Genomic DNA, 17,561 nt, shown 5'->3' with positions numbered 1-17,561 from the left:
AGCCTATGACAAAGTTCCCAGTGTTATATTTTATGCAGTAATGATTTAATTCGAAAAGAATAGAACCTCTTTTTCATCTATAAAAAACGTATATTATTTTGGTATAAAATTTTAGTTTCCAATTTTCACATGTTCTATTAATAATATAACACTAGATTTTGATACGCGTTTTCAAAGCGTGTAATAATTTTGTTGGTTTATATTTTATATAATAATCTTATACTTCGTTCAAAGTTACCTGATTCGAACTTAGGCGTTTGCACTTTGATGAGTATATTTGAGAGTTTAGATATTTTCAAGTATTACATATTGATAATTTTTATAATGTGGTATTAATTTTTTTAAGCAAGATTATGATCCGCGATTTAAACTTAAACATTTGAGTTTTGATGATAACCAAAAGTTTAGATAATGCAACGTATTTTATTACAAACTGATAAATTTTATATTTTGATATGTTTTAACTAATATTTTCAAATTCATATTTTTGATTGCTATTTTTATCTTTTAATAAGTTAGCAGTATAATATAAATAAATTTCAAACACTAATATATTTTCAAAAAAAATTAAATGAAATATAGATCATATTTAACAATTTAATTTAATTGGGCTTGAATAAAACAAATAAGGAATAAATTTTACCTTTTTAGTGTTACGCACGATATAGTAGATATTGCAAGATACATTAAAAAGTAGTTTATTTGAATAAATTTTTATTTCCTTACTGTTACACACAACTTAATGAATATAATCAATGTGAGTACATAAAATATAATGGAACCCTAAACTTCATATAGTCGTATTTCATATAATATTGTAAAAGAATACATAAATATGATAAACATACATGTGAAGAAGAAGCATTTACATTATTCAGTTCCTAAAATATAAATTACATTGATTGAAACAAAAAAAAACCTAATCAATTATATCATACTTTACACCCAAAAAATTGTATATATACTATAAAGTAACATAGGAAAAGTTGTATTAATGTATTGCTATACATTTGTCCAAAAAAATGTATTGCTATATAAAAACATTCGGTATAAATTTAGGGTCTTAAAGTATAAAATATAATCAAAACCCTAAACCTCATGAACGAAACCCTAAACTTCATATTTCATATAATAATGTAAAGAGTATTTAAATACGATAAACCATGTGAAGAAGAACCATTAATACGAAGACAACTATAAGGTAAAACTAGATTTTCATCCTCTGCGCGTCGTGTATTTTTTTTAAAAATATGAAACTATTTGTTTTTTATGTCACTATTTAGGATTGGGTAAAAACTCAAATTCGAAGAATCGAACCGATCCTAATCCGAATAAGTAGTACCAAATCCGAACCGAAATTGATTAAATATCCAAATTATTCAAAATTTTGGTATTTGAAGAACTGAAACCTAATCCGATCCGAACCGAAGTATTTTGGGTATCCAAAATAGATTTATATACTTATATATATTAATTATTTTCAGATTTAATATATATAAAAACATCCAGAATATATATGATACTTTAAGTTCGTTTAAATACTTGAAAATATATACAAATAATCAAACGTAAATAATAAAATAGTTAAAATACACTCAAAACTCCAAAAATACTTAAATAATTATTAATTATCTATCCAAATATTTAAACCAAACTGTAGAACCTAAAATCTACACTAAGTATTTGATAGTGATCGGGAGTTTGATCTAGGGAAGACAAATGATGTAGGCAACGATATCTTTAGAACACAACGATGTAAACAGTTTCCGGTAGGTAAAAATGGACTTTATTGATGAATAAGATCGTATACAATGAGTTGAACTAGATCGAATGATACAAATGAGATCGGTAAAGACATAATATAAGATCGGGATGGAAACAAGATCGATGTATGTGTGTAGGTCTCTCTAGGGTTTTCAACGTGTCTTTCTTCATTCTCATTCTTCTTCCTTTATAGTGAGTCGACCTCGTGACTTTTGTAACTGCTCCGCGATCTCCGTCTCTTGTTCCGCGATCTCCGAGACTCCGTGGCTTCATCTTGAGTTCGTATGTTCGTTATGGACTTCAGTTCCTTACGGCCCATGTCCTTGATCGCGGTCCGTTAATGTACTGACCAATATTGGATCCAACACAAACCAATTTAAATTGGTTATCCAAATCCGAACCGAATCCTCAAAGATCTGAACCGAACATGAAATCCCAAACAAACCTGAAAACGAACCTGAACGCCCACCCCTAATCACTATTACATATCCTATATTTATATCATAGGTTACAAAAATATTTGTTATCATATAATTAATCGTATTTTATACATACCATCAAATAAGTTTTCTTATAATTAATAATATTTTATACGTACAATTATATAAATAATCACATATATTATATTTTTAAATTTCAATGTGAAATATAAAAACCATAACTTTAGTTGGTATTGGAAATTGGGCTTTGTATTGTATTTCTCTTATATATATTGAAAACATTTTTATAATGGTTATTGGAAAATATGTTAGTAAAAATCAAATTTTGAATATATGTATATTTTTGAATGAATTTTTGATATAAATCAATTTTAAATTATTATTTTGATTTGAATATGTATATCAAGTAAAATAAACCCAATACTTTTTAATATAATGTAATGGACTTCCAATTTTTTTTTAATAGCATAAGCCTATTACTTTTTTTCTTGACTTACTGCTATCAATGTTTCCAAACATCACTATTTTTTTAACTGATATTTATGTTACCAAACAAAAATTTAAGATACTAGATCTTGATCCGTGCGTCCGCATAGGTGTTTGTTTTAATTTGTAAGAACATTATAAATTCTTAATTAATTGGTAATTGTTGAGTTTTAAAAAATTTAGTAAAATCAATTTTTGAATATATGTATATTTTTGAATCAATTTTTGATGTAAATCAATTTTAAATTAATATTTTGATTTGAATTATGTATATAATTTTTTTTTTTTATGATTATCTTAGACAAAGATGTTTTTTAGGTAATTAGATTGGGCCAGCCATTTTCGTATATTTTAAAGCTGGCATATATATATAGTTTTCATAATATAATGAATTTTCAATTTTTTTGATAACATAAGTTCATTATTTTTTTCTTTAATATATTGCTATTCATGTTTTCAAACAACACTATATTTTTCTTTAACTGTTAACTATGTTGTCAAACAAAAGCTTAAAGTATTTATAGTTTAATTGGATAGATGATTGAAATGTTCTATTCAAATATTGCCATATAAATTAGGGTCTTTAAATATCTTTACTTAACAAATTATGAATAATCGTTTCATTAAAATACTTACCATAAATAAAGCGAGAATGTAGGCGATATTTTGTTATCAATATAAAGTGCTAGACTAAAGAATAATGTAGTTGGTGTTTTAGTTATATAGTATAGTATTTTTATTTTATTTTACCTAAGCACAAGTTGGAACCAACTTTGTGCTTCTATTTTAATAGTATTAGTTACATTAATAAATTTGCTAATAAATCATTATTAAAATGAGCTTAACTTCGAATGTGATAGAGCATTCGTTAGCATATTGGCATGTTCATCTGCAAATACATGGATGATACATGATCAGCTTTTGGACAAAATGATAGTCAATTCTCATGCATGAATGGAATGATGTATCTGCGCTAAATCTATAATAAATAAAAAATGGTAAAATTGGCATGTTCATCGAGTTAGCCCAGGGGTAAAAGAGTTACAGCTATAATTTCTGATACCTGGGTTTGATTTGCGATAGAAGAGACTATTTATAATGTTTGGGTTTTCGGCAAAAAAATGAAAACACATTTTTTTTTTACCAAAAAAATAAAAAAATAAAAAATCGCAAGTAACTTTTTTATAAAGACTTTACACATCAGTGTAATTCAAAATCTGAGTATTCATATGAAAGTTGAAACTTGAAAATCTAACTTGTGACCATGCCACTGCGAGTGTTTGGTTGACTACAGGACCGGTCCTGAGATTTTTAGAGTCTGTGGCTGTGTGAATAAATTAAATATTTAAAATATATTTATATTATTTCACTTATTTTTTGTTCATCTTGAATTTTATTGACCAATAAAATAGATTATCAAACTTCATATGACGATGATTAATCCGAGAATGATTGGATAACTAAAATTCTCAGATGAGTCATACCTATCAAATTAGATCATCTTTAATTCATTGGTTGAAATTAAAAGAGAAAATAGTCATTTACAAAAAAAAAAAATTCTCTTTTAACTACTTCTCTCTTTGATATCACATTTTATTGGTTTTACAAATATCGAATACCTAAACTAACACGAAAAAGAATACGGCTCTGAATGTTTATAAACCGCACAGTAGCGTTTGTTATAGTAACAAAAATCTCTATATATATGTATCTTTTTATGTTTTTTTTATTTTGAGGACTGCACTCCAGTTGTTCTGCATGTTGTCATTAGGACGGTATAACTTAACCAATTTTTTTATTGTGTGCTGACACCTCGACTTTTGTTTGCTATTTTTAATGGAAAAATGAACATTTTTCTTCACCAAAAATAGCTTATTTCTCAAAAAAAAATTTCTACCTATAGAATTATGGGTTTGATATTTATAGTGGATTCAATGGTAATAAATTCAATTTTAAGACATTAATCATATAGAAAAATACAGACACATCTATTTAGATCATTTCTAAACTTTAATTTTCTTTTGACAGAAAACGATGATCATATAGATCTATAGAATGATTATAACTTTTAATCTAGAGATAAAGAAATATGGGTGATTGCATGTGACGCCTCATATTTTTGATCATTTTAGTGATATGAGTTGTATTTAAGAGTCGCTTGTATGCATTAGGGGTTAGGATCACGATTAAATTTTTTTGAAACCAATCTAAAAAGAAAAGTGCACAATTAGAATGTGTTGGGCGAAGTTAGAGTGCTCTAAAAAAAGAGGACTTAAACATGTAAAAAAACATGGAACACGTGTCACCAAATCTTCTTTCTTCATGTCTACTTTAGATATATAAATTATTATTACTACAACGCTTGGCCAACATTGTTAATGCGAGATTAGGACCATAACTGATTAATCAGTTATATTATGCAGGATCGGTCCTAAATATTTGTGGATTGTTAATTTTTTAACGATTTATCGTGTGAAGTTTGATAATCTATTTTATTGTTTAATAAAATTTAAGATGAATAAAAACTAATTTCTCCATTCCAAGCGGAACAGGAGATGGAAGCTAATTTTTCTGGAAGCTCCTCGACTTCAAGACAAATCAGAAGATAGATGTTGGTGGGAAGTTGATCAAGGGAATACTTCAGAGAAGTGAGACGGCCTAGCCAGACTTCATCTTTTGTACAGTCTGAGCAAAGAGTGAAACCCAAAAACACGAGAGAAGAAAAAACAAAACACGAAATTAACATATTCAGAACTTCTCTCTTGCATGTCTAACATCTGGCGCCGACGAAACTCAACACCCACGGCAGACGAAGCTGATGCAAGTAAACTTCTCATCAATCATGCTTAAAATCAATCTACGTTTTTCAATCTCACAAACTAAGAAACAAGTTTACCTACATGAATCGGGAAATTAGTGCCCACATTCCCAACATAGAGAAAAAGAGGAGTTGAAGTCCTAACAGTTTTCTCAGTATCAGACTAAACCACAGATTCAAGGCCCAGCTATTTTGAAACCCTAACATTTTAAAGTCATGCTTTGAAGAAAAAAATTATATTTGGTTATATTTCAGACTTTTTTGTCAACCCCAAATCATCTATAACAAAGTCCAGAAAAAATATATAAATAAAATAATTTTCAAAAATATATAAATAAAATAATTTTCTAAGTATGTAATTCTAAAAATATTATAATTTTTTTTAAATATATTACAATTCTATTTTTTTTCTAAAAACAATTGGTGAAATAAGAGGAAAATTTTATTTTATTGTTATTTAAATTGTTAAATTTTTAAATCCAAATTTATTATCTTTTTCCATGCCCTATTTGATTTATATACAAACAACTACCTAAGTAAATACTAACAAGTTCCATCATCCTCAACTTTGAACATATAAGATATAAAAATATCAACATATGACTTCGTCATTCATTCTTATATCAAACTCATCAACCTATGTAATTTCCAAAGTCCCATCTATCACATTATAGACAAAAAAATAAACAAACAATAAAATTCTGTAAACAAAACTATGCAATGCATCTATAATGTAGCTGACTCCGCGCTTGTATGGAGACTATGCACCAATTGTGGTATGTAATGGTACACCTACTTCTTTTTTTTTTTTTCGGACGAAGGTACACCTACTTCTTTGAAAAACTAAATGACAATTTATTAAATATCTTTTAGTTTCGTGCATGTGAAAATTGGTTTGATGTCAGTATACTTTCTACTCGATTATAAAAGCGTGCACTAGTATTGAAGTTATTCATACTTAAAACGTGCACCAGCTTTCTACTTTCTAACCATTAAATTAACCGGAAATTTGGTGCAACTAAACAATTAAATAAAAAACCGTTGAACCATCCATGTTTGAACCTTCCGCATACAATGGCTAATTTAGAGCGATATTTTTTTTTTCTCGCTGAGTTCAATAATTTAGTATAATAAATGAAAAGTATTGAAATCTTACAGATAGAATACGAATTAGGCCTGTGCGTTCGGTTTTCGGTTCGGTTCTTTTGGTGTTCGGGTTTTTCGGTTATAAGGATATAGAAATTGTTCGGTTATCTATGAAATTCGGTTCGGATCCGGTTCGGTTCTTTTCGGTTTCGGGTCGGTTTCGATAACTATTATTAGAACCGACTAATATCCGATAAATTTGTGGTTCCAATTCAGTTACGGTTTTGTTTCGGTTTTTTCGGTTAATTTTGGATAATTCAGGGCAAAAACAATTTATTAGAGATTTTTCGGATATCAATCGGGTAATTCAGATAAATTTTAATATTTTGGATAAATTCGCGTAATTCGGTTCTTTAGGATAATTTGAATAATTTAAAATACTCTAGATAAAAAAAATATTAGAGTATTTCGATTTTTTGGATAGTTCGGTATATAAGAAGTAAGTTTTGAATATTTAGTATTTTCAATACTTTATTTAATTAATATTTTTAGGTATATAAATTTTATTTTGGATATTCGGGTATCCATTCGGTTCTCGGTTCGGTTCCGGTTTTTCGGTTATAGAAATATATGAACCGTTCGGTTATTTTTGAATTTTGGTTCGGTTTCGGATTCAGTTTTTCGGTTCGGTTCTGGTTCGGTTTTCGGTTTTCGGTTTTTATACCCATGCCTAGTACGAATGAACATATATACAAGCGGTCAATGAAAACTAAAATAGTATTCTTTCTTGATGAGTATCATAAACAGTGGCGGACCCAGCGTAATATTTAACCGGGGTCATTTATATATACAGTTCTTAAAAAAAAAAAAAGGTGTCAAGGGGCTTTGAACCTTGGTCTTTGGGGGTGTCAATGTGAAGAGAGCAACTAATCTGACTAGAAATTCTTAGACAAACCATATCCAAATTAATGTACTTGATCATTTTAGGGGTGTCATTTGACCCCCCTACAGCCTTAGTGGGTCCGCCACTGATCATAAACACCGAGTTCAATAATTTTATATATTACAATGAAAGGGTAGGCATTTTAGTCTACGTATGATTTATTTCGTCGGGCTCGCGAATAAGCGAAAGTTGTATTTCCTCAAGTGATAATCCTTTCGTTTCCGGAACGAGAAACCAGATAAAAACTAGTGCTGCTCCTCCGACGGCGCCGAATATGTAAAATGTTCCTATTATGTAAATTTTTATTAATCAAAGTTAAATTATAGAATTCTCTATAAAATTTAATTTATTAATATATATATATATATACACTACATAATTTAATAAGAAGAAAATTATACCTTGAGTGCTCCATTCAAACAGAAAGTTGAAAGCGTAAGTGACGATAGAACTACTTGACCATGAGGCCAATGTAACTATACTCCCCGCTGTTACTTTTATATTCATTGGAAATACCTGCACACATTAAAAATCATACAAATGTTACTTAATTTTTTTTTAAAAAAAATTGGCATACTATTTTCTACAAAATAAGTTCATGTACCTCAGACATAATTACCCAAGGGAGGCCTCCCACGCCTATTGCATAGGATGCAATATACAGCTGCCAAAGAAAGAAAATCAAAATTTAATTACGTTTTATTTGTATAAGAAACCAAAAATATTTTTTTGATGACAGTGTGAAAAGTAGAGCAACTGTTTTACCGTAACGCATATAAACGTGAATACTGGAGTTAGTTCCAAAAGCAATTGCATTTTCTGCTCATACCATATACAAAACATTAGTTAATAATAGAATAGATAGTAATATATATTTGATCAAAAAAAAAGATAGTAATATATATATATATATATAAATGTAAAATAACCTGTAAAGTGAAGAAAGCCAGTTAAAAAAAGAACCTGTAATGTGAAGGCGAGCCCAATAAACATGCAAAACAAGCACATCCCAGACGCTGAAGTCTATAATTTTCAGAATAAAAACCAGAATTAAACAACTTTGTAGTTTCTATGATAAATGATTGGCCTAATTTGAAAATTCAGAAACGTGCTCACCAACAACAGGGGCCGTCTCCCCCATTTATCAACAAGAATTAGACCAATCATGGCTTTTGGTACCTGCGAATAGCCACAAAAAAATGGAAATTATGATAATAAAATATTAAATAGAAATTCTTAGTTTATAAAGTTGTTTGAAGAAGTTTGGCCCAACAAAATATCGCAAACATCAAAATAGTTCTGTAGTTGAATAACAACTGATTTATAAGAAGATGGTTTGATTTTCACTTAAATATGGTATAAATGTAGTCAATTAAAATTATGAAAAGACAACTGTATATAGTACTTTTTTCTGAACATTGAACAAGTGTATATACTTACCACGAAGATGCCTAACAGTGTCGATCCAATGGCCACCGAAAAACCTGTTTCAGCCAAAAGCTAATTATTAAAGCAAAAGAGAACTCATGGTAAATATTTAACTTATCTCTCCTCATCATGAAAAATATATAATAATTTGAATATGATAGTGTGTGTATATATATAAACTTAATTATTCTTACCAGCTTTTCTAAAAATGGTGTTTGCATAACATAATACAGCAGTACTCCCTGAGAATTGTTGTATTAACATTAGCCCGATTCCTACCTGAGGAATAACAATGCATGTCCGTGCAAATAAATACAAAAACTATAGTCTAGAAACTAATTTATATACTTAATTTTACAGCATATATTAAAACTATACCACGAGAGTGTGTCTATACTTTCTCTGCAACAAATCACTGAAACTCGACTTCGAATCACTTTCCAGCATTTTGGTCATAACCTTAAAACAAAACAAAACAAAAATCATTCGAGCTCTCGCTCTAGATTACCTTTTGTCGATGAATGAAGATATATTAAAAAGCATATATTATAGTAAAACTCACTTGAATCTCCGAGGCTTCACTTGAGATATCAGCATCTCTCCCTCTAAGCCGGAGCAGTGAATTTTCTAGTTCTTTATCCGTACCAGCTTTTGCCTTTTAAAATTGAGATAATTTAATTAAGGTTCATGGTTAGTGGGTTTCTTACGAAATATACAAAAAAAAAAAACAAAAATTAACCAACCAGCCATCTTGGGGACTCTGGTACGAAGAATAAACCGATTCCTTGAATGAAGCAGGGTAAAGCACCTAAAACGATAAAATATTAGATTTCTACACTCTACTATATACCATTTTCTTTCGTATTTTAACATCACTTCCATGTTGATTATGAAATAATAATTAGTTTTACCTAGTAAAGCCATCATCCTCCAGTTGATGAAATTCCCACAAAAATAAACCATGGCGAGTCCACAGTTTTGAAGAAGCTACAATAATTAGTCACACGAGAATTCAAAAGGGTCAGTCAATATTTGGGATATTTTGATTGAAACTTTCAGGTTATACAGAATCATACTATTATCATATTAAGAGCGTGATTGGTAACTACAAAAGTAACTTGGAGTAATTAATATAGTGAAATTGGGAGTAACATTAGAGAAATAAAATAACAACGAAAGAAAAAGGAAATATCACATCCAGCGCAACACGATTTTTTCTTCACATAGCAAGGAGAACAAAATAAACACTTTTATTCTATTTAAATAGTTATTAGCGAAAAGATAGGTGAAAAGTTTTCATCCTGATTGATATGAATTTAGCTGAGTGAGAATAAATGTATTTCTCGGTAAAAATATAACGCTATTTATGACATTCAGTCGGATCCTAAGTTTCATTAGTTTTACCTGAAGATAATAAAATATTAATAAATATTTTTAAACGAAACATCCTCATTTTTTGGTGAAATATTTTTTGTATTCTTTTAAAACTTTTATATCTTTGAAAAGCGCATATATATTCCCACAATGCCACAATTTGGCTGGTTTTGAGAAAGAAAAGATACCTGATTTGAAAAGGTAAATGTGCCGCGAACATGTTTCGGCGTAATTTCTGCTACGTAGACGGGTACCTGCTTGGTACATCCATCATAAGTGTTATTTTAAAGTGTATATATATATATATATATATATATATATATATATACACTAATAATAGTTGACAAGTTAATTACCACGTAGCTAATCAAACCGAGTCCTATCCCTGATGAGAATCTTCCGATGTTCAGCCACAACACATCCTATTATGTTCCAGTCAAGCATAGCAAAAGATTGGGTTTATTTAACCATAAGATAAATTGTTTGATTATTTTTCAAAAAATAATGATCTTTTTAGCAAAAAAATAAAAATAAAATAATGATCTATGACCCATATGTCTGTGATGAAAAATCTTTTAATACCTTAGCGAAAGCGATGCACAGCCAACCGGTGATGCAGAGTATATCGGAGACCCACATCGTCTTAAAATAAAGAAGAAAAATGTAATTAGTAGCAAATAGAAATATACATTTCTAGTAGGAAATAAGTTTCCTTTCTTTGTATTCTTATAAGATTTTTCTGTTCTTTCTTAAATGGGAAAATTTGATCATAACAATGTTTTAAGATTATGAAAAGAGAAAAATGTAATTACCCCTTTTCTTCCTAGCATGATCGCCATTTTACCGCTGAACAGCGCACCGAATGTTGCTCCCAACGTCGAGAACGAACCAAACGCTGAAAACTGAAAAATTGATTAAAAATACTCAATATTCATCAAAATATAAATTGCACGAGTAGAATTTTTAGTGGGATATTATGTTAAAGCTAGAAAAACTTGTAAGTCATCTATTCATTAAACAGAATGAAATAGAAACAAATGATCGAACGGTACTATAATAAACCAGAAAAGGAATGGTTGATATATTTAGAAATAATTTTGTTTTAGTCGTGAATTCTACCTGATATTATATGAAATATTAAGTAAAAGCATTTAAATATATATATTTTAAAAAATTTCTATTGTCGTAGACGATAGTGTGGCCGGCTGGCCACCAGAGGTAGATCCGTAGATATATTAATAAATGTAACTATCTTTGTATGATTTCATTAACTCCATGTATTAGGGGATATTATTATAAATGATTACATTATTTTAAAGCTAAAAAGGAGGAAGTTAACAAAAAACAAAAGAGGTTTTTAATGGAAGTGAACCACACGTAAAATAAACTTCACCATTTGAGATAACGACAATATTTTTTTTTTCATTAGAGTTGATGGGTTAACTAATTCGGTTTGAATGAATGAAAAAGATATACAAATATATAATACGGAGTTAATTAAATTAGTTGTGACGTGTTAACCTGATCCAGTTGTACTTATATACATAAGTCGAACGATCTCTGCTGCTAATCACAGTTTATGACTGGGCTCACTCTAATATTTGTTTATAGAAACAGTAGAAAATAAGGAATAAAAGAGAGACATACTTCTGCGATAGAGAGACCCATATCTTTCATCATTCCAACCTCAGCACCTGAAGTATAACCAACCTGCAAAGAAAAAACAAACAAACAGACTTTAAGAGTTTACCATAATGGAATTTTGGCTCCATAAACACTGTCAATCTTTCAGTTTTTGCTTAAGTATAGTATATAATATTTATTTTGTAAATATATTTTTGAAAAAAGGAAAAGAGGCAAAGTAAAAGAAACTAACAGAAACTCCAAAGGAGAAGGAGCCACAGATGGCTACGAAAGTGCTGAGGATAACACAGGCAGTAATACGACATCCTGAAGCCTCGTTTTGGTTCTTGAGCTTTAAAAGCCCTTCTTCTAAGTTTTTTTCTTCTTTCACCGCCACCATCGTAAGCACATGCAGCACTAATAAGACACAATTTCTTCCTGGTGAACCAGTGAGAGAGAGTAATAGGAAAGAGTTAGAGAGAGAGTAACGAGAAAAGGAGGAGAGAGAGAATGTGTTCTGTTTTTGTCAAAGTGGGCTTACTATATAAAAGCATGAGCATTGGTGAACATCTTCACCCAATTTTTTTTAATATTTTTTGGTGGGACCATAAATAGTTATGAATCTGTATTTTTTTGTTTTCCGCATTAGTGAATCCGAAGAATGAGTTCATAGGAATAAAATAATAATATAAATTAAAAAAAATTAGAAATAATTCAGAATACATGAATAAAATATTAAAATATATTATAAAATTTTGATATTTTTTTATTCAATACATTAAGAGTAGATTACATAAATAGAGAAATTCAAAAACATACAAAGCTTATTCATCTTCATCACCAAATTTTTGCCAAATATTTTCCACTAAATCAGCTTTCAATCGAGCATGCTTCTCTAAATCTCGAACTTCTCTGCGGATGCCTAACATATCACCGACATGAATACTATCTCTGCTTCTCACCCTTGAACTTCTGCTGGACTCTCCTGACTCAAACTCAGATGTATTAATTTGAGCGTATCCGTGTCGTTCGTTCTCTACTATCATATTGTGCAATATGACACAAGTTTTCATTATCTTTCCTATCTTTGCCTTGTCCCATTGTAGAGCTGGGTTTTTAACAATTGCAAACCTCGATTGCAATATTCCAAAAGCCCGTTCGACATCTTTTCTGGCGGATTCTTGCTTTTCAGCAAATTTCTCGGCTTTACGACCTTGAGGAAGTGGGATAAATTGGATAAATGTTGCCCAATTTGGATAAATTCCGCCAGTAAGATAGTAGGCCATACGATAAGTGTGGTTGTTGACCTTGAACTTAACTTTAGGTGCTCGACCATGTAAGATGTCATCAAAAACACGTGACCGATCTAGAACATTGATATCGTTGAGGGTACCTGGTAAGCTGAAAAATGCGTGCCATATCCAAAGATCTTGTGATGCAACAGCTTCTAAGACAATTGTCGGCTTTCCTGAACCACGTGTGAACTGACCTTTCCAAGCCGTTGGACAGTTTTTCCACTCCCAGTGCATACAGTCGATGCTGCCTATCATCCCCGGAAACCCCCGTACCTCTCCAACATCGAGTAATCGTTGAAGATCCTCGGGTGTAGGTCTTCGTAGATACTCATCTCCAAACAACTGTATTATTGCATCAGTGAAATTTGCCAAACATAAACGTGATGTACTGTCACCAAGTCGGAGATATTCGTCATATGTATCTCCCGACTGACCATATGCGAGCATACGTATAGCTGCCGTACACTTTTGAAGGGGAGAAAGCCCGTACCTTCCCGCAGCATCTCTTGTTTGCTGAAAGTATGGAACTTCACTACTTAGACGCTCGACAATGCGAAGGAACAGTGGTTTGTTCATTCGAAAACGTCTCCTAAACATTTCAGGTGGGTATGTTGGATTTTCCATGAAATAGTCTTTCCATAGTTGATTGTGTCCTCGCTCTCGATCTCTTTCGATATTAGCTCGTTTCTTCCGGTAGTTGGTTTGACCATCAACTACTGTGTCTATGAAATTATCAACAACTTTGTCGACCATTTCATCAAAAGCTTTATCTGCTTCATCGCTTGATGAGGAAGACATTGTTGATTGATATTTTTCTTGCTACAAAAGAAAAACTTATAGTTAATTTTTTTTTCATAGAATTCATTTTTCTTTTCTTTTCTATATGGTATGTTTATCTTTTTTAGAATTGTTTTTTGGATTTAAAAGTTATAGTTCATTTTTTTTTTCATAAACAAAAGGGAGTATAATATTTTTTTCATATAATTCATTTTTTTTCTTTTCTATATGGTATGTTTATCTTTTTTAGAAATGTTTTTTGGATTTTAAAGTTATAGTTCATTTTTTTTTTCATAAACAAAAGGGAGTATAATATTTTTTTCATATAATTCAATTTTTTTTCTTTTCTATATGGTATGTTTATCTTTTTTAGAATTTTTTTTTTGATTTTAAAGTTATAGTTCATTTTTTTTTTCATAAACAAAAGGGATTATAATTTTTTTTAATAGAATTCATTTTTTTTCTTTTCTATATGGTAAATGACATTGTTGCCTCATAAAAACAAAAGAAAAGTTCATATTTTACCTCTATGGATTGGTTTTTGACAAGTAGAGTTGGTGATGTCTATGCAATCGTGGTGAACCCCCGTGGTGATGGATGAAAAGTGTATCAGAGCAAGTGGTGATGGTTGATGAGTGTATCAAAGCAAGTGATGAGTGTATCAAAGCAAGTGTATCAACGAAGTTTACAAGTTTAGAAGTTTTGGTTTTCAAGTTTACAACTATTGTGAAACACTTTGATGCACAAAAATAATAGAAAGACATAGTTTATATATATAGAGATACATGAGTCAAGTTGCTCGGGTACATACACCCGTGAGTTGAAAAGGCAAGTCGTGGGGACATACACCCGTGACTTGAAAACACATCCTGTGGGTACATACACCCATATTAACCGAAGGTCCTAAAACGAGTGTAGAAACATACAAAATACTACACTCTCCCGTGATTCAATCTGACATAATACTACTATAACCATCAACCTTACCAGTGACTTGATATGATACATAAAGAAACCGAGACCTACAACCACGTCCACACGCATCCTCCTCCTTGAACCCGTGACCTACAAAGAAAAACAGATACATATCAATAATCTAGATACCAAAACATATACAAACATTATCAATATACATAAACCAAAACATATTCAAACAATGTGAAAATACAACAGCTAAAACATAAAGCACAAGAGAGTGAAACAAGAAAAATCAAACGATTAACCAACTGATAAATGCACAAAAAAGCTTCCACTCACCACGTTAAAGCATTTCTGAAATGAGTTTGTTTTTTAGAGCTCTTTCTTGATCAGAAAGAGTTTCTGCATTTTTTCCTAGCAACCTATCTAGGAGTTTGTGTTTGGATAAGTTATTCTTTGCCTCTAAAATGCTCTCTATCTGATCAAACGCTGGTTCATTGAAGTATTTCTTGCGTTTTGCTGCTTTGGAAGCCTTCACACCGGGAGGCCTAACATCTTCCTCGCCACCCACCTCCTCCGCAGGTTCCTTCCTCTTCTCCTTTGTACCATCTCGTGTCGAAGTGTGGGATCTCCATTTTTGATCAAACCGAAGCTCCCTCCAACAATGTTCAAGAGTGAACTTGGCATTGTAGTCATTAAAGAAGATGTCATGAGCCGCCTTCATGACATCATTCTCAGTTTGTCCACTGGCTTGCTTCTTCAAAGCAGCTTCGTGACATCTCACGAACTTGCAAACCTGTTCATTAACCCTACCCCACCTCTGCTTACATTGACTCCACTCCCTAGGAACGGAGCCAACGAACAGAGGGCTTGCATTCACACACTCCTCTATGCGCTTCCAAAATGAGCCAGCCTTCTGCTCATTACTCACGATTGGATCCTTGCTGGTGTTCAACCAAGCACTGATCAGCACTACATCTTCTTTGGTTGTCCACTTCCGCCTTTCCGTAGGTTTTGGAACCTCAGAACAACCAATATCTATTGGTTGACTGCTCTGGGAGGCAAGGAGGTTAACGAACCCGTGAGAGTTAAGGGAAATTGGTTCCATTTAGTTTTAGATAGAAGTTTTAAAAGTTTGGTGTGTTTTGAGATGTGGATCATGCCTATGTTTTAATACTAGTTTTAGTGTTAGAAAGTACAACAAATTGATTACGTGTGTGTGTTTGTCTAACTACCAAGCATTGATTAAACTAGTTTAAGTATGGTGTGTGTGTTTGTTTTTTCGTGTGTCTGTTTGTTGTGTGTGTTTTAATTACTCTATACTTGTTTTAGTGTTTGGTGTGTGTGTTTTAATGACTCTATAACAAGTACAACATAGGTATAACTACACAGATATCATTGAATGAACATCAAATAAATTTTAAAAACTCAACTACACCGATTTGATATACAACCATTCACTACCATTGAATACGCAACTACCTATAATTTTTAAAACTCAACTAAGTGTGGTTAAACTCTAGCTAGCTACCACTGTAGTTAACCAGTGTAGAGTAAGGGTTACCTTTTGTTTTAAGTCGAAGCAGAGCTTCTCCAAGACCTCAACCAGCATAGAGAGGTTATAAACCTGCCCAGTGAGGTTATCAACCTCTGCCTGTACATGAAAGAACAATCATACAATGTTAGTCAATGCATAAAAAATTAAGAAATATTTTACAAAATTGAAATCAAATTAGAATCTAGTTACCTCCAGTCTCTGAATGTGGTTATTGACCTCCGGCACCCACTTTATCACCACCTCCACCTCCTCCAGACGCTTAGTGAGGCATTCGATCTGCTCCTCGACACCAATGACCCAAGGCTGACGATAATGAAACCCATCAGCCTTGGTAAGAAGAGAAAAAAAAATTTGAATCAATAATCAATCTCGTTTAAAAAAATAAAAAATTCAAAATACAATTAAGAACAACCGTACCTCGTAGTTTTTGCAGGTGAAGAACCGCTTCCCAGGAATAGTGTCGTAGTCATCCTTCCCACGAACCTCGTGAATGATACTGCCACCACAGGGACACCTCGTCGGAATCCCGTACTCTGAATCAGCCACAGAAGAGAGCATGTTGATGTACTCCTTTGTCCTCTTTGAATCTCTTATCTCTGCTGCGGGATCCATCTGCATCAGAAAAAATGATTCCTTTTAGAACCCTAACTATAAACTAAATCGATTACAAATCCCAAATAAACGTACCCGCATGACGATTTTAAACCAGAAATCTATACCCCCTTTTCGATTTCGAACCCTACGACAAAACCCCCAAAACCATAAATCAAAACCCCCAAATTGATTTTTAACCTAAAACGCTTTCGACCCCAAACGATTGAATCAATCGGTGAAACTAGTGGATACTCACCTCAGATCGTCTACGAGAGAGTATGACGTCGATTAGATCGAAGAAAGAAGAGAAAATGATCCGGCTATCGCGTCGCACGAAAAATCGCCAGGGAGAGAACGAAACCCTAGCTTTAGAAGTGAGAAGTGAAAATGAATGATCTATCGCGAATCCCTTTTTTTCTCCGTCTACACGCGGACTCGCGTGTCCACTCTGCTATCG

At 31.6% G+C, this 17,561-nt stretch overlaps 3 protein-coding genes across 3 annotated transcripts; all 3 read right to left on the bottom strand.

Annotated features, from left to right (window-relative positions):
- Positions 1-7,521: 7,521 nt before the first annotated feature.
- On the bottom strand, positions 7,522-12,447 carry LOC106363629 (sugar transporter ERD6-like 18). The gene is made up of 18 exons (XM_048747990.1): positions 12,216-12,447; positions 11,987-12,049; positions 11,152-11,241; positions 10,922-10,981; positions 10,696-10,761; positions 10,528-10,593; positions 9,877-9,952; positions 9,709-9,773; positions 9,528-9,620; positions 9,344-9,424; positions 9,160-9,244; positions 8,978-9,021; positions 8,654-8,716; positions 8,501-8,560; positions 8,303-8,356; positions 8,142-8,201; positions 7,939-8,053; positions 7,522-7,824 (listed from the first exon to the last, which is right to left on the bottom strand). Exons 1-18 carry the CDS (start codon positions 12,360-12,362, stop codon positions 7,685-7,687), a joined length of 1,428 nt encoding a protein of 475 aa, XP_048603947.1. The 5' UTR covers positions 12,363-12,447; the 3' UTR covers positions 7,522-7,684.
- Positions 12,448-12,725: 278 nt separating this feature from the next.
- LOC111203248 (putative nuclease HARBI1) lies at positions 12,726-14,110 on the bottom strand. The gene has a single exon (XM_022696785.2). The coding sequence runs from the start codon at positions 14,053-14,055 to the stop codon at positions 12,787-12,789; it is 1,269 nt and encodes a 422-aa protein (XP_022552506.2). The 5' UTR covers positions 14,056-14,110; the 3' UTR covers positions 12,726-12,786.
- A 691-nt stretch (positions 14,111-14,801) lies between these two features.
- LOC125582490 (glutathione S-transferase T3-like) lies at positions 14,802-16,060 on the bottom strand. The gene is made up of 3 exons (XM_048749235.1): positions 15,413-16,060; positions 15,022-15,099; positions 14,802-14,903 (listed from the first exon to the last, which is right to left on the bottom strand). Exons 1-3 carry the CDS (start codon positions 16,058-16,060, stop codon positions 14,802-14,804), a joined length of 828 nt encoding a protein of 275 aa, XP_048605192.1.
- Between the last annotated feature and the right edge of the window lie 1,501 nt (positions 16,061-17,561).

The sequence above is a fragment of the Brassica napus genome, chromosome C2, assembly GCF_020379485.1.
Source record: "Brassica napus cultivar Da-Ae chromosome C2, Da-Ae, whole genome shotgun sequence".
In the NCBI taxonomy this organism is placed as follows: Eukaryota; Viridiplantae; Streptophyta; class Magnoliopsida; order Brassicales; family Brassicaceae; genus Brassica; species Brassica napus.
Note: the sequence above shows the minus strand (reverse complement) of the source record. Positions and strands in the feature narration are given on the sequence as shown.

Coding starts and splice junctions, on each gene's coding strand:
- LOC106363629 (XM_048747990.1), bottom strand. CDS start 12,362: ATGGTGGCGGTGAAAGAAGAAAAAAACTTAGAAGAAGGGCTTTTAAAG. Junction 10,594..10,695: donor TCGGTTTGATTAGCTACGTG/GTAATTAACTTG, acceptor TGTACCAAGCAG/GTACCCGTCTACGTAGCAGA. Junction 8,561..8,653: donor GGAGACGGCCCCTGTTGTTG/GTGAGCACGTTT, acceptor TGAAAATTATAG/ACTTCAGCGTCTGGGATGTG.
- LOC111203248 (XM_022696785.2), bottom strand. CDS start 14,055: ATGTCTTCCTCATCAAGCGATGAAGCAGATAAAGCTTTTGATGAAATG.
- LOC125582490 (XM_048749235.1), bottom strand. CDS start 16,060: ATGGAACCAATTTCCCTTAACTCTCACGGGTTCGTTAACCTCCTTGCC. Junction 15,100..15,412: donor AGATAGAGAGCATTTTAGAG/GCAAAGAATAAC, acceptor TTTTCTTTGTAG/GTCACGGGTTCAAGGAGGAG. Junction 14,904..15,021: donor TGTATCATATCAAGTCACTG/GTAAGGTTGATG, acceptor ATGTACCCACAG/GATGTGTTTTCAAGTCACGG.